General features: G+C 45.3%; 1 protein-coding gene, 1 non-coding gene and 1 pseudogene across 3 annotated transcripts in view; 2 read left to right on the forward strand and 1 right to left on the reverse strand.

Annotated features, from left to right (window-relative positions):
- PXMP4 (peroxisomal membrane protein 4) overlaps positions 1-12,775 on the reverse strand; it is a 19,105-nt gene extending 6,330 nt beyond the window's left edge. Inside the window, exon 1 of one of the 2 annotated variants that reach the window (XM_014586121.1) lies at positions 12,680-12,775. In XM_014586121.1, coding sequence (XP_014441607.1) covers positions 12,680-12,720 — 41 coding nt within the window. In that variant the 5' untranslated portion in view covers positions 12,721-12,775. The other variant, XM_006144015.3, reaches the window with a different exon arrangement.
- A 3,639-nt stretch (positions 12,776-16,414) lies between these two features.
- On the forward strand, positions 16,415-16,801 carry LOC102486111 (activated RNA polymerase II transcriptional coactivator p15 pseudogene; annotated as a pseudogene).
- A 1,893-nt stretch (positions 16,802-18,694) lies between these two features.
- LOC114007036 (small nucleolar RNA SNORA7) lies at positions 18,695-18,834 on the forward strand. The gene has a single exon (XR_003548695.1). It is a non-coding gene; the product is annotated as a small nucleolar RNA SNORA7 (small nucleolar RNA).
- The last annotated feature ends 6,087 nt before the right edge of the window (positions 18,835-24,921 follow it).

Genomic DNA, 24,921 nt, shown 5'->3' on the forward strand with positions numbered 1-24,921 from the left:
TTGTTTTTTTTTTTTTTTTAAAGAGTTTTTTTTGTTTTTTCTTTTTTTGCCAGGACCAGCAGTTGATGTAATGGCTATGTCACTGGACTCCCATGTAGTCAACTGTGGTTCAAGTCCCGGACCTGGTGGCTTAAACTCATGCTGGGCACATGTGCGTGTGTGCACAAGATCCCGAGAGGAGAATGGAGGAGAAAGGATTGCAGCGTGGCCATCCTCCCTAGAGGGTGATTTCTCGCTTTCTGTCTTTCTGGTGAACGCACGCGCCCTATAGCAAAAATCTCTCCAAAACTAACTAAATAAATAAAAATTTAAAAAGAGGGTTTTTTTTGCCTTAGGGCACATAAGCTCCTGGAGAAAGATACAGACACAGTGAGAAGGAAAGTGAGAAATCACCCCCAGGGGGGCTGGCCATGTAGCTGCAATCCTTTCTCCATTCTCCTCCTGGAATCTTGGGCATGCACGAACACACGCTAGGTGTGATTTTCAAGCCACCAGGTTCAGGATTCAAACTGAGGTCGGCCATGTGGGAGTCCAGTAATATTACCGCTACCATTGCTGCTGGTCCCCAGACTCATCTTTTCAAAACATAAACCCTGGGACCAGCAGATGGCATAATGGCTAAAACTCCCATGTAGTTGACCGTGGTTTGAGTCCTGGACCTGGTGGCTTAAACTCACACTGAGTGCGTGCGCGCGCACGCACGCGCGTGTGTGTGTGTGTGTGTGTGTGTGTGTGTGTGTGTGTGTCCAAGATCCCGAGAGGAGAATGGAGGAGAAGGGATTGCGGTGGTAAGGCCATCCCCCCCGGGGGGTGATTTCTCACTTTCTGTCTCTCTCTGTCTTTCTGGTGAGTGCATATGCCCTATAGCAAATATCTCAAAACAAAACAAAAGAAAAACCCAGGCTCCTCCCTGTAACCCATAAAGCACTACAGGACCCTGGTCCCTGCAGGCCTCTCCTCCCTCCTGTCTGTGCCTGTTCTGCTCTCATCACACTGGCCTCCCTGGAATTCCTCTGACAATCAGGATCTTCTTTGCCTCCCAGTCTGTCCAGGGTGCCCTACCATTACTTCTTCCTCAGCCACCTATTTTTTTTGTTTGTTTGTTTTTTTGGGTTTTTTTGGAGAGATTTTCACTGTAGGGCGCGTGCGCTCGCCAGACAGACAGAGAGAGACATAGAGACAGAAAGCGAGAAATCACCCCCCAGGGGGGATGGTCACGCCGCAATCCCTTCTCCTCCATTCTCCTCTCGGGATCTTGGGCACGCACGCACACGCGCCCGGCGTGAGTTTTAAGCCACCGGGTCCGGGACACGAACCGCGGTCGACTACGTGGGAGTCCAGCGACATAGCCATTACGCTAACTGCTGATTCCCTCAGCCACCTATTTTTTTTTATTTTATTTTATTTATTTATTTATTTATTCATTTATTTATTTTTTATTTTATTATCATCATAATCTTCTTTCTATTACACTAGATTACATATAACTTTACATTGACTTCCATTGCTTTTTCAAAAGGGAATGCCATGCATGTCAGTCAATACAGAGACATCAATCTCCCCGCTTTATCATTCAATATCCCTCAGCCACCTATTTTTGAATTTTGCCACAGGGTGTGTGTGCTCGCCAAGAGATAGACGAAAAAAGGAAAGTGAGAAGTCATTCCTCATGGTGAACTGTCACACCACAGTCCCTTCTCCTCTATCTCTTCCTCCTACTGTGATTTTGGCTACATGCACACAAGCACACGCCTGGCATGTTTCCCAAGCCACCAGGTCTGAGACTTGAACTGTGCAGTCAGCCATGTGAGATCCAGCTAAACTACCATGCCACTAGCTGGCTCTAGGCAATATTTTCATTGCCACAAATCTCCCAACTTCCCCGCAGCACTGTACTCTATCAATTTAATGACTCGATTATTTCTAATGAGTGAGCCTATCCTACAATATGACCTCTTTCCTCCATTAGGCTGTGGGCTCTCTAAGGACAGGGACTGGGTCTAGCTTGTCCTCTAGAAATTCCCCAGCACTCTGCATGGTACCTGACATTTAGTTTGTGCTCAGTGAATGATTGTGGACTGGCTGATTCTCAAGTGGCCCTTAATTACCCATGAGAGAAGGTAAATTCTAGAAGGTTCTATTTTTAGTTCAGCTATCTTTTTTTTTAAGGAGTTATTTTAACTTCCTTCCTTCCATCCTTCCTTCCTTCCTTGCTTCCTTCCCTTCCCTTTCCTCCTTCCTCCTCTCCCTCCCTTCCTTCCTTTTAATTTGACCAGAGGTCAGAGAGAGAGAGAGAGAGAGAAAGTGAGAAAGCAAGCCTCCAGGTCTGAGACTTGAAACGCGGTCGGCCATGTGGGAGTCCAATGCCGTTAACCTCTACGTCACCTGCCAGGCCCTAGTTCAGCTATCTTAAAGATTAAAAAAATTATCTAAGATATTGTAATTCCTTCTACATGTTCAAAATGTACCTCTTTCCAACTGTTATATACAGGAGGACCTCAACTTTGTAAAAATACGTTTAGAAAAGACTAGAAGGAAATAGGCTATAAGATTATTAGCAATGTTCCACAGACTGGAGAAATAGGGGAATTTATGTCTGCTTTTTTTCAGAGAGAGATTTTCACCATAGGGCATATGCACTCACTAGAGAGACAGAGAGAGACAGAGAGACAGAAAGCAGGAAACTACCCCCCACGAGGGATGGCCATGCCACAATCCTTTCTCCTCCATTCTTCTCTCAGGATTTTGGGAACACAGGCATATGCACCCGGCGTGAGTTACAAGACACCGGGTCTGGAACTTGAACTATGGTTGGCCATGTGGGAGTCCAGAGATATAACTGTTACATAATCTGCTGGCCCCTTGTTTACATTTTATTTTATTTCATTTCATTTTTAAGGCTTTTGCCATAGGGCATATATGCTGGCCAGAGACACAGTGAGAGGGAAAGTGAGAAACCACTCCCCCGAGGGATGGCCAAGCCACAGTCCCTTCTCTATTCTCCTCCTAGGATTTTGGGCATGCATACACATGTGCTCAGTGTGAGTTTCAAGCTGCTGGGTCTGTCACTCAAACAATGGTCGACCATGGGGGAGTCCAGAAATTAACCATCATGCCACTTCCTATCTTCCAATAAATCATTTTGTAAGCACAGAAAAGTTTAAAAAGCAGATCAAGGGTCAACAGGTGGCAGGTGGCATGGTGCTTAAGGTGCTGGACTTCCACGTCGTTGACCATGGTTCAAGTACCAAACTCGATGGCTTGCTTGCTTTCTTTTTCTCTCTCTTTCACTGTCACGTGCCTGATAGCAAACTTAAATAATAATAAATAAAATAAAAACACTTTAAAATTATTTATAATGATTAAACATTGCTTTTTAAATTATTAAACATTTGGGGGCCGGCAGGTGGTATGGTGATTAAGGCACTAGATTCCTACATGGTCAACCGTGATTTGAGTCCTAGACCTGATGATTGGCTTTCTTGCTTTCTCTCTCTCTCTGGTCAAATTAAAAAATATGGTTCAGCCGGTGGCATGGTAGTTAAGGCACTAGACACTCCCACATGGTTGACCACGGTTCAAGTCTAGAATCTGGTGGCTTGCTTTTTTACTTTTACTCTTTCTCTCTGTGTCTCAATCTGGTCAAATTAAAATAAATAAATTAATTAATTAAATTAAATAACTAATTCTTTTAAAAATTAATAAAATTTAAATTAAAAAATTATTTTTATTAAAGCATTTTTTTGAGAGATTTCTGCTATAGGGCACATACATGTGGCCAGAGACACAGAGAAAAACAGAGACCGAAAGTGAGAAATCACCCCCAGAGGAGATGGCCATGCTGCAATCCCTTCTCCTTTGTTCTCCTCCTGGGATCTTGGGAACACATGTACATGTGCCTAGTGTGAGTTTTAAACCACTGGGTCCAGGATGCAAACTGTGGTCGGCCATGTGGGAGTCCAGTGACATAACTGCTACACCATTTGCTGGCCCCAATTTTAAAAATTATTACACATTCTAAATGTTACCTAATTGCCTCTTTTCAAGATTTAAACCTCTTCCCCTGACCCTCCTCTCAACTCCTCATTTGAGCATGTACGGACTTTCTAAGTAAGCCCATATTTTCATTATTTTAACTATATTCAGATGGGTAGTAGAAAGAAAAGAATATATGGTGTCAAAGCCTTGCTACATTTTTCTGTATGAATTTGGATAAATCATTTAACATCAATAAAAGGTATCCTCTATTTCAGAATTGCTTCTAGCAGTTAAGGATGTACCACATGTAAAAGTTTCCGGCTTAATCAATATTACTATCTCTTTTCTCATTCTTTTTTTTTTTTTTAATAGATTTTTGCCATAGGGTGCATGAGAGAGAAAGAGAGAGAGTGAAAAGGAAAGTGAGAAATCACGCCCCCCCCCCAGGGGGGATGGCCATGCCGCAATCCCTTCTCCTCCATTCTTCTCCTGGGATCTTGGGCACACACGCACATGTACCTGGTGTGATTTTCAAGCCATCAGGTCCAGGACTCAAACCAGAGTCGGCCATGAGGGAGTCTAGTGACACAACCAACAGCGCCATCTGCTGGCTCCTCTCATGCATTTTTACTGGACACCTCTGGCCCATCCCACACCAAGTTCTCTAGTCGCAGGATCCTGCTCCTTATCAGGCTACAAGTTCTAAAAACCTAAACATCCTCCTTGAGACAATGGTCCTAGGCCACATACTACTGTCATTCAAATAGCTGATTATATTAATTGCAGGCTTGTTTGAAACAACCAAAGACTGGAATTGAGCCCATATCCATCCTCAAGGGCTGTGGGGTATGTAAGTAATGATTCCACCATGCAGTCGAATACTACCTAGTTGTGAAAGAATGAGGCAGCTTTATACACAGCATTGTGCAGAGTCTGCAGGATTTACTAGAACAAGGTACACAGCAGCGTGTACAGCAAGCACTAGTTGTGTAAGAGGAGGAAATTCTCCTATCAATCTAAAATTGTTTCAAATAAAGCTTTTTAAAGGTGTGGGAATGTATTTGTTTTAATAGTTATGCACTAATTAATGATACTCAGTCACACATATGAAGGACCACACATATGTTGGGACTTCAAAAAGTTCATATAGGGGACCAGCAGGTGGTGTGGTGGTCAAGGTGCTGGACACTCCCACATAGCTGACCACAGTTCAAGTCCCGGAGTGTTGGCTTGCTTTCTCACTTTCTCTCTTTCTCTCTCTGGTCAAATTAAAATGATTGAATGAATAAATAAAATTAAATAAATAATTCTGAAAAAACAAGTTCACAGAAAGTAAAATTATTCTGGTGGAAAAATTTTAAATACACGTATAGTTTTTTTGTTGTTCTTTTTGCTATAGAGTGCATGTGCTGACCAGAGAGATAGATAAAGAGAAATCGCCCCCCAAGGGGATGGCCACATCATAATCCTTTCTCTTCTATTCTCCTCTTGGGATTTTGGGCATGCATGACAAGTACCTGGCATATTTCCAAGCCTCCAGGTCCAGAATTGGAACAGCACAGTCGGCCATGTGGGATCTAGCTGCCTTAACCTCCATGCCACCTGCTGGTCTCACATGCATAGTTTTTACATAACATGTAACGTGTTCCATGAACATTTGAAGACCCTGCATATAATGGTAGAACAATAAGTTCTACCATACAGCCTAGGTATATAAAAGGCTGTACTACCAGGTTTGTGTAAGAGCACTCTGTGATGGTTACACAATGACCCAAAACTGCCTAATGACCTATTTCTCAGAACATGTCCTTGATGTTAAGCAACACGACTATATAAAATGTTGGCGGAAAATGAAAGTACAAGTGTATCATGGTGAAAAAAAATCTTTGAAATCTGAGTCAGCCTGGGACAAGCAGTTGACATAATGGCTATGTCGCTGGACTCCCATGTAGCCGACTACAGTTTGAGTCCCAGATCTGGTGGCTTAAACTCACACCAGGAGCATGTGCATGCATGCCCAAGATCCTGAGAGGAGAATGGAGGAGAAGGGATTGCGGCGTGGCCATCCCCCCTGGGGGGTGATTTCTCTCTTTCTGTCTTTCTGTCTCTCTCTGTCTTTCTGGCAAGCGCATGTGCCCTATAGCAAAAACCACTCCAAAAATAAATAAATAAATACATAAATAAATAAATAAATAAATAAATAAATCTGAGCCAGCCCTGTGGCCTAGTGGTTAAGGGAGCCTGGTCCCACATGGCTGATTGAGAAGTTCAAAGTCCAGCCTCGGTGGCTTGAAAAACGTTCTGGGAACATATGCATGTATGCCTAGAATCCTGGCAGGATGGAGAAGTGGAGGAGGGAATATGGTATGATCATGCCCCATACAGGGTGGCGGCAGTTCTTTCTCTCTCTCACTCCTCTGTGAGGATTCCTGTATGTGCAGATAACAGTTCAAAAGGGAGACCTAAAAGACTGGACACAGGAGTGGCCTCCAGGAAGGGAGACTAGGTAACGGAGGGATGGAACTGGCAGAAATATTTTTTTTCTAAAGAATTACTTTTATTTATTTTAAATTTGACCAGAGAGGGACAGAATGAGAGTAAGAGCGAGAGAGAGAGAAAGAAAGTGAGAAAGTAAGTCACCAGGTCCAGGACTGGAACCACAGTTGGCCACATGGGAGTCCAGTGGCCTTATCCACCACACCACCTGAGGGCCCCTGGCAGAAATATATATATATACATACACATTTGCTACAGGGCACATGTGCTCGCCAGAGAGACAGAGAGAGACAGAGAGACAGAAAGCGAGAAATCATCCCCTAGGGGGGATGGCCATGCCGCAATCCCTTCTCCTCCATTCTCTTCTCGGGATCTTGGGTACGCATGCACATGCGCCCAGCGTGAGTTTAAGCCACCAGGTCCGGGACTCGAACCACAGTCGACTACATGGGAGTCCAGTGACATAGCCATTACACTAACTGCTGGTCCCTGGCAGAAATATTTTAACATCTAACTTTCTGTGCTTTTTGTGAATGTAATTAATACCTAATTTTTTAAAAATGAAATTAGAAATGTTAACAATTTGGGTCATCCCTGTACTCTAGAGGTTAAGGGAGCTGGATCCCACGTGACTAACTTCAATTTGAGTCCTGCCCCAGTGACTTGAAAAATATGCTGGGCACATGTGTATGTATGCCCAAAATCCTGACAGGATGGAGAAATGGAGACAGAATTGTGGCGTGACCATTCCCATGGTCTCTCTTTCGGTTTCTTTCTCTTTCTGGCCAGCATATGCACTCCGGGGCAATTTAAAAAAATAAAAAGAAATGTTAACAATTTAAAGTGTTATTATAACAAAGGCCACATTGATTTATTTATCTTCTACCCTGCCTAGCAGTGGGCAGGAACACCAGGCACCCAAGCAAGGTCTCTTCCCAGAACCCTCCAAGGTCATGACTCTTCTCATGAACAAAGAAGTCAGCCTTCTCCAGCTGGTTGGGATAGCTTTTTTTTTTTTTTTTTTTTTTTTTAAGTTTTTGCTCTAGGGCCTGTGTACTCAGAAGAGAGACAAAGATAGAGAGCGAAAGTGCTTAATCATCCTCTGGAGGGATGGCCATGCCGCAATCCCTTCTCCTCCATTCTCTGGGGATTTGGGGCATGCACACACATGCACTCTGCATGTTTTTCAAGCTGCCAGGTCTGAGATTTGAACAACAGGGTTGGCCATGTGGGATCTAGTTGCCTTCCCCAACATGCCACTGGCTGGCCCAAGGGTTCTTCTTCATAGCCTGGACACAAACAGAACAATGCCCCAACTCTCTAAATCTGCTAGTCCTTCCCAAAGTCTTTTGGGAGCTAGCTATTCCAGGGGAAAAAAAAAAAAAGGATGCTCTGGATTAAAAATGATTTAAAGGGGGGTCAGCAGGTGGTATGGGGTTAAGGTGCTAGATCCCATATGGGGCAATTTCACAGTTCAAGTCCCAGAACCAACAGCTTGAGAAACACGCTGGACGCATGTACATGTGTGCCTAAAATCCTTAGAGGAGAATGGAGGAGAAGGGATTGCAGTGTGGCCATCACTCCCTGGGAGGTGATTTCTCACTTTCCCTCTCTCTGTCTCCAGGGGGACACACACACCATATGGCAAAAACAAACAAACAAAACAAAAAAGACTTAAAGGACAAAATGACAGGTGTAAAGTGATGTCCTGGAAAACCCTGGCCTGGAGAAAGTAGCTATAGAGGACATTTATGGACAGCTGCAATAATCTGACTATTAACTGGCCAATATAATAAATAAAAGAATTCTAGAATTATTATTAATTTGTTAAATGTGATCACAAAAATTTAACCATATAGGAAAATATACCTATCTTTAGAGATGCACGCTGAACTCTTTAAGGGTGAAATATCAAAGAGAGTTAAATTTTACAAAGTTCAAACATTTTGGCTGTCTAAGTTACCTCCCTAAGTGGATGGCCTCTCTTCACAAACAGCATATTCTTTTCCACCCCGTGGTCTTTGATTAAGTCATTCCCTCCCCCTGGGTTGCTCTTCTCTCTGGCAAATTCCAATTCAGCATTCAAAACACCACCATTGCCTCCTCTGGAAAGCACTCCTGATCACCGGTACTGCCATGGTAGTTTAATTGTCAGTGTCTTCCCTTGTTCTCGAGGTTTTTACAGATGAGCATCATGTCTTAGCACTGACCAGTAATGGGGTCACTGCCATAGAGCACCCCTGTATGGATGAGTTTATTCCCATTTTACAAAGAACGAAACTAAGGCCAGAAGAGGTGAAGGGTCATTCAACTTTTTTTTTTAAAGAATTATTTTAGGGGGGGACCAGCAGTTAGTGTAATGGCTATGTCACTGGACTCCCATGTAGTCAACTGTGGTTCGAGTCCCGGATCCAGTGGCTTAAACTCATGCCAGGCGTGTGTGCGTGTGTGCCCAAGATCCTGAGAGGAGGATAGAGGAGAAGGGATTGCGGCATGGGCATCCCCCCGGGGGGGGTGATTTCTTGCTTTCTGTCTCTCTGTCGCTCTCTATCTGTCTGGCAAGCGCACGCACCCTATAGCAAAAACCCTCTCCAAAAAAAAAAACAAAAAAAGAATTATTTTAGGGACCAGCAGTTAGCGTAATGGCTATGTCGCTGAACTCCCACGTAGTCAACTACGGTTCGAGTCCCGGACCCGGTGGCTTAAACTCACGCTGGGTGCATGTGTGTGTGTGCCCAAGATCCCAAGAGGAGAATGGAGGAGAAAGGATTGCGGCGTGGCCATCCCCCCAAGGGGTGATTTCTTGCTTTCTGTCTCTCTGTCGCTCTCTATCTGTCTGGCAAGCGCACGCACCCTATAGCAAAAAACCTCTCCAAAAAAAAAAAAAGAAAGAAAGAAAGAAAAAAATTATTTTATTTATTTATTTCACATGAGTTTTGCCAGAGAAAGGGAGGGAGAATTGCCAGGCCCAGGACTCGAACCACAGTATTCCATGTGGGAATTCCAGCACCTTAACCACCATACACCTGCTGGCCCTGAGGGATATTCAACTTTTATAATGAAAGAACTGAGATTAAAGCTCAAGGACCTGATCCCAGAAAATGCCTGCCTTGGCTGGGAAGTTTTCCTAAGTTCACAGAAAGAGGTAGCATGGGGACAAGGTGGACAAAGCCAGCGCCCTGGCTGGGAAGGTTTCCTGAGGTCACAGGAAGAAGTAGTGTGGGGACAGGTGGACAAAGCCAGCATTGGGCAATGCCTATCGGCACCCAGGCTGCGTGACTCCTATTTACTCCCACTTTGCTCAGTGAACACCTTGGCAATAGGGCCACTGATGTTATCCCAGGGTCCACCTCACATGGTAACTCCAAGGAGTGGTTGGTATTATCTGAGCAGACCTACCAGGACTAGTGTCTATCTGCCTCTGACTGCAGGGATTGAGCATCCCTGTGTCTGAATCCTGGCTCCAACGTTGACCACGTGCAATGGATCTGCCTCTCTGAGTCACGGTCTTCTCATGTGGAAAATGGAAACAATGCCAATTCTTACCTTGCACACTCATTCATTCATTCAGTATTTGAGAGCCTATTATGTACTAGGCGCTAGGAATACACCAAGGAAAAAAGTAGATAAAGATTTCAGTCCTCATGAAGCTTACTTTCTTGAGAGAGAGGGGGTATTAAAATACAAGAAATAGGGGAACCAGCAGTTAGCGTAATGGCTATGTCGCTGGACACCCACGTAGTCGACCGCGGTTCGCGTCCCAGACCCGGTGGCTTAAAATTCACACTGGGCACGTGTGCGTGCGTGCCCAAGATCCCGAGAGAAGAATGGAGCAGAAGGGATTGCGGCATGACCATCCCCCCCGGGGGGTGATTTCTCGCTTTCTGTCTCTCTGTCTCTCTCTGTCTGTCTGGCAAGTGCATGCACCCTATAGCGAAAAAATCTCTCAAAAAAAAAGAAAAAAAAAGAAAGAAAAAAAGAAATAGGAGGTTAGCCAGTGGCATGGTGGGTAAGGCAGCTGGATCTCACATGGCTGACCCTATGGTTCAAGTCTCAGAACTAGCACTTAAAAACCATGCAGGGTGTGTGTGCATGTGTGCCCTAAATCCCAAGAGGAGAAGGGACTGCAGTGTGGTTATTCCTAACTCCCCCACCGGCAGGAGGCTTTCTCTCTCTCTCCAAGAGAGTATGTGCCCCACAACAAAACAATTTTTAAAAAAGAAGAGGAAATGGGGCTAGATGATGGCACAGTGGTAATGCAACTCTGTGAGGCTGACCCACATGGGGAGGCTCCAGGTTCGCATCCAAGGACTTTCCTGAGTACACCAGGCACACACACGTTGGTGGTCTGGAGGAGGGCCATAGTGCGAGGACTCTCTGTCAGGGGTGACTGTGTCTCTACCTCTCACTCATGAAAGAACAAAACAAACTTTAAAATAATTTTAAACAGTAATCCTAGGGCTACCAGTGGCAGTGCTGGTCTGATAGCCAAAAATTAAAAATATGAACAAACAAACAAAAATACCAGGGCTAGCAGGTGGTGTGGTGGTTAAGGTGCTGGAATTCCCACATGGCTGACCGCGGTTCAAATCCCACACCTGGCGGCTTGCTTTCTCACTCTCCCTCTCTCTCTGTCTGTCTCTGATAAAACTCATGTTAAAAAAAAATAATAATAATAAATAAATAATTCTTGGAAAAAAAAACTAAGAAACTACATTGTGTCAGATGGCATCAAGTACTAAGAAGGAAAAGAAAGTAGAGGAGTTAGAGATGGTCTCATGAGGAGGTGGTAACTTAAGCAGAGCCCTGAAAAAGGTGAGGGCAGGGAGGCTGGCAGGTGGCATGGTGGTTAAGGGCACTGTACTCCCACACAGCTGACCGCAGTTTGAGTCCTCAACCTGGTAGCTTGCTTTTCCACTTTCTCTCTGTCCCTTTCTGGTCGAATTAAAATAAATAAGAAACAAATAAAGTTAAATTAAAAAAAATAATTCTTTAAAAAAAAAAAGGAAAAGAAAAAGGTGAGGGCGTTAGCCAGGAAGACATCCATGTGAATTTAACAACAGCAACAGCGGCCAGCAGTTACATTGAAACCAGGTACTGTGCTAAGCACTTCACACAAACTGGCTCAGTCCTCTGATACTAATGACATAAGTACTATCATCATGCTCATTTTATAGAAATTGAGGTTTCGAGAGGCTAAATGACTTGTTTAAGATCACACAGGTAGGTGGCACGAGGAGTCCAACCCAGATAGTCCACGTCCTCATCACTATGCCACGCTGCCACTGGGAAGTCATCTCCAGGGGGCCCCAGGGGTTTGTTGTCTACTTCTGCCCTGGGCTGAGGTACAGTAGGTACTCATGAACAATGGCTCTTGTGCTGGAGATTTAAAGGAGGCCAAGCTCCCCTCCAGGCACCAGCCCAACCAAATAACACACCCCACGACCTCTTCTCCTGCAAAGGGAGCTAAGGAGGGCAAGGATGAGATCCACTTTGCCCAGCAAATGTTTGCAGGTTCCTTTACATTCACCGTCACATCCAGGAATCTATGTGCCAAATGGGGTCTCAGTGCTGGAATTATGCAATGAGTGGGGTGCAGGACACTAGCCAAATGGCAGCCTTAGGGGGGCGTAGGCAGGAGGCATCTACCTACTTGCTAGAGGCTAGAGTCCAGTTTCCCATTGTGCAGATTGGACCCAGGGGCACACAGCGTAGTGGGTAAACTGGACAAAAATGAGGATACAAGAGCTGCCATGAGAGGCGGTCGAAGCAAGTCAGCCAAAATGCAAAGCACGAAGGACTCAAAAATAGTGCAGAAGGAGCCGTAGCTCAGAGCTGCGCAGGCGCTCGGAGCCTACATCCAGCTTCCACTGCACCTATGGCAGACACCAAGATCTAGAAACACGAGAGAGCTCCTCAAGAGCACACAGCGCGGCGGCGCCGAGCCTCGAACCCAAGACCCTACCCCTGCCAGGCCAGTTTCTCAGCACCTGCGCGCCTGGCCCCGCCCGACACCCCACTCACACGGCCCCGTTCCGGAAGCCCTTAAGCACGGCCAGCGCGGCGTGGTAGCGGCGCTTGCGCAGCAGTGCGTTGACCGCCAGGAGCAGAGTCTGCAGCTGCGGTGGGGCGGCCATAACGACGGTGGCGAGCGAGGTAGAGACGAACAGGACACGCACTGACAGCCCGGGTTCCGGCTACTCACCCCACTTCGCTGGGGCCGTGCCGCAGCAACGTTGCGCCCATAGCCTATGGCTTCTGTCACTCACAGGGGACAGCCAATCACAAGACGCACTTGTCCCACAGGCGGAATAGGACTTACGCATTCTTTGGAGTAGCTGTCTTATTGGAAGAGACAGGAGAGCTTGTAACCAACAGGAGACTCCGCCTGACCCGGCCTCAGGTCGCATACCTGGCTTCGTCCAATCAGAGGACAATTTCCTTTTGGGCGCATTCGGTTCACCCGTGGGCTTGGAAGGAGGCGTGTCGACTGTTCACCCTTAGGCTTGGAAGAAGATGCCTGGAGGAGGACCCGCCCTCCTTAAAATTGGGTTGGGTCGCTTTTTAGGTGGTGACACTGAGGAACAGGGCCTTCTTTTTTACACATGACAGCTCTTATCATAGCAATCTTCTCAGAGTGTAAATCACCTGGCAGCCTCCATGGCTTTCATTCATACTTAAAACACAATACAGGGCCAGCAGGTGGCTGGTGGTTAAGGTGTTGGAAACTCCGTAATGGTCAACTATGGTTTGAGTCCCGGACCTAGTATCTTGCTTGCCCATTTTCTCTCTCTCTCTCTCTCTAACTCTTGCTGATCAAATTAAAATAAATGAATAATAAATAAAATTAAATAATTATTTTAAAAACACACACAATACAAACAGTTCCCCAAGGCGTTCAAGAGGAGACCTTGTGTGTTCCGGTCCCGCCTCCCCCTCTAACCTCATGTTCTCTCATTTGCCACCTCACTCCAGCCAAACTATCCTCCTTCCTGTTCCTTGAAATGTGTGTGCCAAGAGCACTTGGTATTTCATTGCCTGGTTTGCATCTCCTCAGCTCTTCCCTGCAGCTTGCTTCTTCTCAACCTTCAGGCTTCAGCTCAAATGTCACCTCATCAGAGAGAACCTAAATATCCCTTCCAAAGCAGCACTTTCCATTCTGATTGATTACTCTGTTTTGTTTTTCTTCGTAGATTTTTTTCACACTTTGGATTTGTTTGCTCTATGTTCATTGTTGCTCCTATCAGACTGTAAATTTTATGGGGGCAGAAATCTCGCTTTCTGCTGTAACCTCTGCGTTTGACACATGGCAGGTGTCCTACACATGGCTTTTGAAGCATTTCACAGTTTTGAGTTGTCATTTCCCAGAGCACTGATGGGTGACGTTTACATATGACATCACTGTGTGGAGTTGTCACAGTATCACAGCTACACATTGAATGGCTGCTGTGACTTGTGATAGTGTCCCCTGGTACTTGGGTCATGTAGTATGTACCTGTGCTCTTCTTGCCTGGGTCAGAGACAGAGGACAAGGACTGAAGTCAGGGAAGGAGGTAATTGTGCTGGGCCTATTTTATCACTGAAACTGGTTTTCAGGGGTTTTCCTTTTGCAGTAGTGGGCTAGTTTATTCAAATACTTCTTCCTCTGATAATAGCGGTTATATGAGATAGCATATAAGAATGTCCAGAGTTGGGGGCCAGCAGGTGGCATAATGGTTGGAGCACTGGACTCCCACATGGCTCACCGTGGTCCAAGTCCTGGACCTGGTGTATTTTTTCTCACTCTCTCTCTCTCTCCTCTTTCTCTCTCTGTCTCTTTCTGGTGAAGGCACATAGCTTATGGCAAATTAAAAACATAATAATAATAATAAATAAAATTTAATAAATAATTTTTAAAAAAGAAAATATCCAGACCTGGATAGTGGCACAGCAGTCAAACATGATGTGCTACAAGGTTGACACGCACAGGAAGATTCTGGGTTTGCATTCAGAAACTTCCGTGAGTATACCAGGTGTACATGTGCTTAAGATCCAGGGCTGGCTGCGACTGGGGGTGGATCATGGCATTAGAACCCTGTTGGGGGGAGTCCAGTAGGTAGCATGGTGGTTAAGGTGCTGGACTCCCACATGGCTGACTGCAGTTCTGGGGCTCAAACCGTGGTCAGCCATGTGAGAATCCAGCGTATCAACCACCACACTACCTGCTGGACCCCACCGACCAAGGTTTTAATCCCAGCCCCAGCAGCTTGGGGAATACACAAGGCACATATGTGTGCATGCCCAAAATCCTGATGAAAGGGAGAAATGAAGGAAAAGGGTGCGAAACGACCATATCCTTTTGGGAGGTGCTTTCTCCCTCTCTGTCTCTGGTCAGCATGCACACCCTCTGGCAATTAAAATAAATAAATAATATTTGAGAAAAAAAATAAATGTGCTCTCTTAAAAAAATAAATTGCCAGAGAGTGAGGCCAGCTGGTGATATGGTTGTTACGACAGCTAGATCCCACAATGGCCAACTGCGAAGTTCAAGCCCCAGATCCAGTGGTTTGAAAAACAGCGTTGGGGTGAACAACAGGTGGTGTAGTGGTTAAGGTGGTAGTCTCCCATGTGACTGACTGTGGTTTGAGTCCTGGACTTAGTGGCTTGAAATACACTGGGACATGTTGTGTGTGCATGTGGCCAAAATCCCAAGAGGAAAATGGAGGAGAAAGAACTGCAGCGTGACCATCCCTCCCAGGGAGTGATTTCTCACTTTCTGTCTCTCTGGCAAGTACACATGCCCTATAGCAAAAATTATCTCAAACAGGAACCAGCAGGTGGCATGGTGGTTAAAGCGCTGGACAGTCCCAGACCTGGTGGCTTGCTTCCTCACTTCTCTCTCTCTGGTCAAATTAAAATAAAATGAATGAATACGTAAATCCTTTAAAAAAAAAAGAAAGAAGAAAAAAAAATCTCTTAAATAAACAAACAAAACGCTCTGTGTGTGCATGCCCAAAATCCTGAAAGGAGAAACAGAGGAGAAGGGATTTCAGTGTGACCATCTCCCATAGGGATGCTTACTCACTTTCTCTTTCTCCTTGTCTCTCTCCTGCGAGCACATGTGCTCTCTAGTAAATTTTTTAAGAGTTATTTTAACTTTATCTTATTTATTTATTTATTTTAATTTCACCAGAGAGGCCAGTGCAAGAGAGAGGGAAAGTTAAAAAGAAAGCTGCCAGGTCTGGGACTTGAACTGTGGTCAGCTATGTAGAGTCTAGCACCATTAACCACCACACCACCTGTCAGCCCCATCCTCTAGTAAATTTAAAAAAGAAAAAAAGAAAATAAATTTGAAAAGGAACCAAACAAAACTTCTAGAAATATCACCTGCTACTCCCAAGAACAATCAGTCACTAAGCCCCAGCACCAAGAGGTTCTTTGGAAATTATTTGGTTTGGCAAGTTCTTCTTGGGTGCTGTTTTTTGCCAAGCCTTTTTTCACATAGATAAAATTAGTTTCTGCCCTCAAGGAGGGCAGAAGTTTCTGTTCTGGTTCTCTAAGATATAGTGTTGTCATATAAGAACACTTATTGCCTGGTGACCCTTTCTAACCTTACGTAATGCTGAGTTCTTCAGGGCAGGGCCTGTTTATTCACCTTCATCAGAGAATAAAATTGATTTAACAAACACCTACACAGTACTTACTGCATGCCAGGGATGGTTTCCTGGGTGCTTTACCAACCATTTCATTCTCGTAACAGCTCTGTGAGATAGGTACGATTACCAAACCCATAAACCCATGGGAAACTTAGGCACAGAGGAACAAAGTAACTTGCCCAGGATGATAAAATTGGGCCTGCCTATAGCCTAGTGATTAAGAGAACTGGATACCACATGGCCAACTGTGCAGCTTCAAAAAGATGCCAGGGAGTCGGGAGTGAACGAGCAGGAGGTTGTTGGATAGCAGGAGCGGAGCAATGCCTACATCAAAGGAACTTGTTTCATCAAGCTCTTCTGGCAGTGATTCCGACAGTGAAGTTGACAAGAAGTTAAAGAGGAAAAAGCAAGTTGCTCCAGAAAAACCTGTAAAGAAGCAAAAGACTGGTGAAACTTCTAGAGCTCTGTCATCTTCCAAACAGAGCAGCAGCAGCAGAGATGATAACATGTTTCAAATTGGGAAAATGAGATATGTCAGTGTTCGGGATTTTAAAGGGAAAGTTCTAACTGATATCAGGGAATATTGGATGGATCCAGAAGGTGAAATGAAACCAGGAAGAAAAGGTATTTCTTTAAATCCGGAGCAATGGAGCCAGCTGAAGGAACAATTTCTGACATTGATGATGCAGTAAGAAAACTGTAACATCTGAGCTATATAAAAACCTGTACTGTTCTAGTTGTTTTAATCTGTCTTTTTACATTGGGTTTTATTTTCTAAACGTTGTTTTCCAAGCTATTGTATATTTGGAGTGCAGAATAATTTGTAAGATGAATACTTTTTTAAAATATGCATTATTAAAAATGTTCTGAGCAAAAAAACAAAACAAAACAAAACAAAGATGCCAGGCACTTCCACGTGAGTGTGTTTGCATGAGCGTATGCATGTGCACATGTGTCCAGATCCTAACAGGATGGAGAAATGGAGAAGGGAGTGCAGCATGACCATGCCTTATTGGGGAACGTTTTCTCCCTCTCTCTTTCTGTATTTCTGTCTCTTTAGCAAGTGCATGAACCCTCTGACAAATTTTTTAAAAAATAAATAAAAAGATGATATAGCTAATGAGCAAGGGAGTTGGGATTTGAATCCAGGCCAACTGGATCCAGAGTCTCTGATGTTAACTACTGAATTAGTTTGCCAAGACCACCACAACAAAATACCACAAACTGAGTGGCTTAGACAACAGAAACTTACTTTCCATAATTCTAGAGGCTACAAGTCTAAGATCGAGGTGTCATCAGTTTGATTTGTCCTGAGACCTCATGGCTATCTTCTCACTATGTCCTCACAGGGTCACCCCACGTATGTGTCTTAATTTCATCTTTTTTTTTTTTTTTTTGCCAGAACATGAGTTTGCCAGAGAGATTTTTTTTTTTTTTCAAGTTACTAGGTCTGGGATTCAACACACTCATTTGGCCATGTGGGATCTGGCTCCTTCTACCACTAAGCCAGAGGGCCAGCCTCTAATCTCAAATTTTTTTTTTTTAGAGGTTTTTGCTATAGGGTGCGTGCGCTCGCCAGAGAGACAGAGACAGAGAGATAGAAAGCGAGAAATCACCCCCCAGGGGGGATGGCAATGCCTCAATCCCTTCTCCTCCATTCTCCTCTCAGGACTTGGGCACACATGCACATGCGCTCAGTGTGCGTTTAAGCCACCGGGTCCGGGACTCAAACCGCGGTAGACTACGTGGGAGTCCAGCGACATAGCCATTATGCTAACTGCTGGTTCCTAATGTCGAATTTTTTAAAAATTATTTCTTCTTGGGACCAGCAGGTGGCGTGGTGGTGAGGCACTGGGCATTTCCAGGTGGCTGACCACAGTTCAAGTCCCAGACCTGGGGCTTGCTTTCTCATTTTCCTTCTCTTCTCTCTTTTTGTCTCTCACTGGTCAAATTAAAATAAATGAATGAATAAATAAAATTAAATAATTTTTAAAAATTTATTTCTTCCATATGTTAAAGTGACAGGGAGAACAACAGATCTCCAACAAACCATGATCCATTCCCAGCCTCAGCCAGCCCTGGATCTTGGGCATACATGTACTCAGTGTGTTCACAGAGGTCTCTGGATATGAACCCAGAATCTTCCCAGGTGGGTCAGCCTACAGTACATTGTGTTACCACTGTGCCATCCATCCCTTACTCTCTCATCTTCTTACAGGAACACCAGTACATGGGCCAGCAAGTGGCATGGTGGTTAAATCATTGGACTTCCACATGGCTGATCATGGTTCAAGTCCTGGACCTGGAGGCTTGAAATTCATGCTGGACACATGTGTGTACATACCCAAAATCCCAGGAAGAGAATGGAGGAGAAAGGATTGTGGTGTGGGTCATCTCCCCAGGGGAGTAATTTCTCATTTTCCCTCTCACTGTCTCTCTCTGTGTATCTGTCTCAGGTGAGTGAACAACTGTATGGCAAAAATCGTGTAAAAAAAAAAAAAAGATAACACCAGTCCAATTGGATTAGGACCCACCTTCAAGACCTCACATTTAACTTCGATTGCCCCTTTAAAAGCCCTATCTTCAACCTCCTGGGATCACATCTGGAGAGTAACTCGTATTCTGCCAGCTTCGGAAATGGGAGGGAGAGCAAAGCCAGCAGAGGTACCCATTCCATTCCCAGCTGGCACCATAGCTGGCGATTGGAAGACGCTCTGCAACAGTCTGCCTGGGGTAGGGAGGGCTCCTCCGGGATTCGGGATTCATCTCTAATGCTGGTCCATATAAAAATTAAGAAAAAAAAGAAAAAAGAAAATCCCTATCTTGGGAACAGCAAGTGGCGTGGTGGTTAAGGCACTGCACTCCCACATGGCCAACCGTAGTTCAAATCCTGGACGTGGCAGCTTGCTTTCTCACTTTCTCTCTCTCTCTTCTCTGTCCCTTTCTGGTATGTATGTATGTATGTATGTATGAATGAATGAATGAATGAATGAATAAATAAATAAATAAAATAATTCTTAGGGGAAAAAAGGCCCAGTGTGTGGTCCACTTGGTTCTTTGCCATGTCTTCTCACAAGACTTTCAGAATCAAGCGATTTCTGGCCAAAAACCAGAAACAAATCGTCCTATTCCCCAATGGATTAGAAAGAAATCTGGTAATAAAATGAGATACAACTCCAAGAGGAGACACTGGAGGAGAACCAAGCTGGGTCTATGAGGATCTGGACAGGATGTGGGCCACATGTTTATGCTGTACCAAGGTCACTGTGGTCTTGCCACATCAAGCTGAAAATGGTCACCACTGACTGGACACTTGGGGGTGTTTTATTGGGAAAAAATGATGCTTCACTTTGTTTCTAAGTTCTGTATTGGCAGGTTGGTTCAGTGATAAGTATGTGAGACCTTTTAAAAAAAAAAAAGGCCCTATCTCAGATAGTCGCTTTCTGAGCTACTGGCTAAGATACCGGCATGTGAACTCTGAGTGGGGGACACAGTTCAGCCCATCACCAACACCATGTTGTGCTGCCTCCTGCCAATACCAACAAACCTAATGAGATGTCAGGACCTGGCACTGCTTTCTGTGACCTTGCCTTTGTCCCCTTGCAGCTGGGAGTCTGGCTCAAGTTGCTCATGATTCTCCCCTCCCCATAAAGATGTTAGCTTTTTGGTGACAGCAGGTGGCATGGTGGTTAAGGCACTGGACTCCCACATGGCCAACGATGGTTTGAGGCCCAGACCTAGTGGCTTGCTTTTTCACTTTCCCTCTCTCTCTGGTCAGATTTTAAAATAAATAAATAAATAAAATACATAATTCTTTTTTATTTTTTTTTCCTAAGAGAGATATTTTGCTATAGGGCACGTGCACTCACTAGAGACACAGAGAGACACAGAAACAGAAAGCGAGAAATTACCCCCCAGGGGGATGGCCATGTTGCCATCCCTTCACCCTAGGATTTTGGGCCTGCATGCAAACACACCTGGTGTGAGTTTTTTTTTTTACCTTTTTTTTTTTTTTAAGAGCTAGTAGGTAGCATGGTGGTTTAGGGTGCTGGATTCCCACATGGTCCACAGCAGTTTGAGTCCCAGACCTGGTGGCTTACCTTCTCACTTTCTTTCTCGCTCTCATTCTGTTCCTCTCTGGTCAAATTAAAATAAATAAATAAATCAGTAAGTAAAATTAAATAAAATAATTTTAAAAATTATTTATTTGGGGCCAGCAGTTGGCATAATGGCTATGCTACTGGACTCCCATGTAGTTGACCACAGTTCGAGTCCTGGACCCGATGGCTTAAACTCATGCCGGGCACCTGTGCATGCGTGCCCAAGATCCCAAGAGGAGAATAGAGGAGTAGAGATTGTGGGGTGGCCATCCCCTCCGGGGGATGATTTCTTTCTTTCTGTCTCTCTGTCTCTCTCTCTGTCTTTTTGGTGAGCACATGCGCCTTATAGCAAAAACCTCTCAGAAAAAATAAAAGAATTATTTATTTAATTATATTTATTATATTTTAATTTGGCCAGAGAGAGAGAGAGAAAGTGAGAAAGGAAGCCGCCAGGTCTGGAACTCAAACATGTCAGCTATGTGGGAGTCTAGCGCCTTAACCACCATGCCACCTGCTGGCCCCAATAAAATAATTCTAAAAAAAAATTTTTTTTTAAAGAATTATTTATTTAATTTTATTTATTAATTATTATTATTCACTTTGATGAGAGAGACAGAGAAAATACAAGCTGCCAGGTCTGGGACTTGAACTGTGGTCAGCCATGTGGGAGTCCAGTGCCTCAACCACCACACCACCTGCTGGCCCTCTGGTGTGAGTTTTAAGCTGCCGGTACCAGGACTCAAACCACAGTCGTTCACAAAGGAGTCCAGTTACGTAACCATTATGCCATCTGTTGGTCTCAATAAATAATTCTTTTAAAAAAGAAGAAGAAGTTAGCTTTTCTGGAGTGGCCTGGAGCTACTACATTACTTTTCTCGGCTGTCTCTAAATTGTTGTGATTAGATTCCGTTCAGTGCCAGCTAGGTGGCCCTGAGGGAATGGGACATGGGACTGATAAGATTTTGATGGAGGAAGAGATGAGAGTAAGGAGCAGAAAGTTGGTACCAGGGCAACCTCACTGGGGAGTCTGCCGGCAGTAGGGTTCTACACCCCTGCAAGCTCATTCTGTCGTCTCATCAGTTAAGCTGTCAGGTGAGCATTTCCCAGTGTGCCTCTGTGCCAACCGTGAGCTCCAGTGGGTGAAGGCAGTGCCTCCCCTGCTCTGGGGTTGAAGAGGCAAGGGCCAATAGCCAAAGAACATCCCACGATGGGGTGGCACCAGGGCCTGTGAGAACCTAGAATGGCAAGGGAGGGACGGATTTCATCCTAGGAAATAAGGGAATGCTTCTCAGAGGAGACAAGAAGGCCAGCTCTGTTGTTCTAAAGAGAGCAGGAAAGTGAATTTTAGGAAGAGCCCAGATGTGCAAAAGCTTATAGAGCAGACACAAATCCCTATGCACACGTACATCTGGATGCATGGAAGAACATACATGGAAAGCTGCCAAGGTTTGCTTGCCTTGTGTTGGAACTTTTACTGTCCAGGACCCATCGCTCTGGATAAAACCTAAACCCTCACTGTGGCCCAGTCCATCTCTCCATCCTCAGCCCCTCTACCCATACCTCATTTATGACCCTCAGCTGCCCTCTACAGCTCTTGGCCTCTTTTCTTGGCCTCAGGGCCTTTTGCACTTGCTGTTTCCTCTGCCATTCTGTTTCCTTCTCACATAGAGGACTCCATCTCATTTCTCAGGTCTGCCTCCTCAGAGAGGCCCTCACTGACTACCCTGTCTAAAGTAGCTTCTGCTCATCCCAGGAAAAAAAAAAAAGTAAAATCACAGAACATTCTTTTTCCTTTTTCTGTTTTCAGCCCATTTTGCCTGCTGGACTGTAACTCCATGAAGGCCGAAGATCTTTGTCCTTTTGCTCATGGTTGTGTCCCAGCATCTATGGTATCTGGCACATGGTAGGTGCTCAATGAATATTTTTAAATTAATTAAATGAATGTGAATGTATTACTATATTATACTTAAATAATCAAAACCAGATCCATTATACTGAGAAACCTTTGCCGGGATGAGATTATGAGAATCAGAGGCTATTGGATCAGTGGAAGTGAAGACCAGGAAGGAGGTAACCCTTGCCTTATTCTTGCTAGAGAGGCAATGAGAAAGACGTGTATGACCTGGGGTGGGACCCAGGTCTCCACGATTCCTAGGAAAGGCAAAGTCCAAGAGGAGAGTGAGTTTTCTGTGGGAAACATTTGCTCAGAGCTCATGCAAGGAAGAGATGGGAAGGGGAACAGAATAGTAGGAATGTGGTAAAGGGGTGGTTTTGGAGCCGGCAAGTGGCATGGTGTTTGGGTTATTGGACGCCCACATGGTTGACCGCGGTTTGAGTCCCAGACCTCGTGGTTTGCTTTCTCACTTTCCCTCTCTTTCTTTCTGTCTATCTCTGGTCAAATAAAGAAATAATAAGTAAAACTAAATGAATATTTTTATTAAAAAAGAGGGGGTGGGGCCAGCGGGTGGCATAATGGTTACATTGCTGGATTCCCATGTAGTCAACCGTGGTCCATGTCTCGGACCCAGCAGCTTAAAACTCATGCTGGACACGTGTGTGTATGCCCAAAATCCCAAGTAGAGAATGGAGGAGAAGGGATTGTGGTGAGGCCACCCCCCCGGGGGGGTGATTTCTTGCTTTCTGTCTCTCTGTCTCTCTCTGTGTCTCTAGTGAGCGCACGTCCCCTTTAGCAAAAATAGCGCTCAAAAAAACAGGGGTAGGGTGGAGTCAGGGCAGTTTTCCATGAGTAGAAATGGGCCTTGAGGGGGCATGCAGACAGAAGGTTCATCAGGCACATTATCAGAACAGTGGGTGGTAGTGTTCCACAAGGGCATAGACATTGAACAAATATTTATCTGAAGAGTTATATATTAATGAACATAAGAAAATAAAAATTGTGATTTTTGTTAACTATTGCCTCAGCTGAGCTCAAATTGATCTTCAGTAAAACAGTGAGGACATTTAGAATCAAATCCATGGTAGTGTAGTTGCATGCAGAGAGGGCCATTATCTCGGGAGAGCTCCATGATTGGCAGCACCTCCCCGGCTCCTCTCTCTACCCCCATGCACTCCTCCATCTCTTCCTTATTGCACAAGGACATTTCTTTGAAATCAGACATGGCGTAATTTATTTATTATTTTTAAAAAGAATTATTTATTTAATTTTATTTATTTATTTTAATTTGACCAGAGAGAGAGAAGGAAAGTGAGAAAGCAAGCTACCAGGTCTGGGACTCGAACTGTGGGCAGCCATGTGGGAGTATCCAGCACCTTAACTACCATGCCACCTGCTAGACCCATATGGTGTAATTAAAAAAATAATTTTTTTGTAGAGGTTTTTGCCTCAGGGTGCGTATGCTCCCAGGAAGAGAGAGACAGAGACAGTGAGAGGGAAAGTGAGAAATCGCCCCCCAGGAAGGATGGCCACTCTACAATTCCTTCTCTTCCATTCTCCTTCCGTGATCTTGGGTATGCACACACACATGCCCGGTCTGAGTTTAAAACCACTGGATCCAGGACTTGAACTGGTGAAATCATGTGGGTGTCCAGGAATGTAACTACTACACCATCTGCTGGCCCCCCCAGGTTTTTGTTTTGTTTTGTTTTTAAAGACAGGGCCTTTAAAGAATTATTTACTTTTATTTATCATTATTATTATTTCAAAATTTGTTACAGGGCATGTGCACTCACCAGAGAGAAAGTGAGAAAGCAAGCCACCAGGTTCGAGACTTGAACCATGGTCGGCCATGTGGGAGTGTCCAGCACCTTCACCACCATGCCACCTGCTGGCCCCAAAGACAGCTATGTCCTGATCCTCCTGCCTCAGCCTCTGGATAAGAGTGACCAGTTCTATTGGGAATGGAACCTGGGTCTCCAATGTGGCCTCAGCCTGCTGGGTAACAGCGTCCACCGACACTACCATGGCCGGGCCTGGAATGAAATACTTAGAATGATTTCCTGTCTGCCTTTTTCCCTGCCCTAACTTCATGGAAGAGGGGCGCTGTTTCCAGAGTTAACCAGGACTAGGTGCGCAGTGACAGCATGATGATTAGAGGGGTCTGTGTGATGAGGCTGGGCTGGGAGTGATTGAGGTGGGTTTTGGAGGCTTCTGTGAGGCAAATGAGTCCTGAGAGGTAGGGAGGGGAGGTCTGTGAATCAAGAGGAAATGGTAATCCCCAAAAGATAGAAGTGGGGGACTAAGTGACAGCTGGGGTGGGGGTTTCGCCCAGGCAGAGAAGAGTCACACGGGGAGAGGGGGCTGCTCCCAGTAGGCAGAGGGGGGATGAGAAGACCCTGGCAAGGGATGAGGTTCTGTGCTGCACATTTGGGGTGGGGGCTTGTAGTAGGGTCGGCCATCTGGGTGAGGTGGGAATGGGGATGGTGTTGTAAAGTTGGGTATAGGGTGCACGGTGGGAACAGAGTCCGCATTGCAGAACTGGGGTCTCATGTGCAACCGGGACAGGTGTGTGTGTCAAGAGTTGGGGGGTCAGGTCTGGTGAAGTGGGGGTGGGGGCTCAGATAACTGAGCTGAGAGGTTCCGTGTGTGCAGCAGATACGGGGTTGTTTGAAGTGAGGCGGGAATGTGGGTCCACATGCGCCGGTGGTCATCCGGGCCAGGTCGGGGAGGCAGGGAGTCCCCCGAGCCAGGGCTGGGTTTCTGGGGCGGTGGTCTCGGCGGCGGCTCCCGGGCGCCCCCTGGCGGCCCCGACCCC

Source organism: Tupaia chinensis, unplaced genomic scaffold (genome assembly GCF_000334495.1).
Source record: "Tupaia chinensis unplaced genomic scaffold, TupChi_1.0 Scaffold000115_1, whole genome shotgun sequence".
NCBI lineage: Eukaryota > Metazoa > Chordata > Mammalia > Scandentia > Tupaiidae > Tupaia > Tupaia belangeri.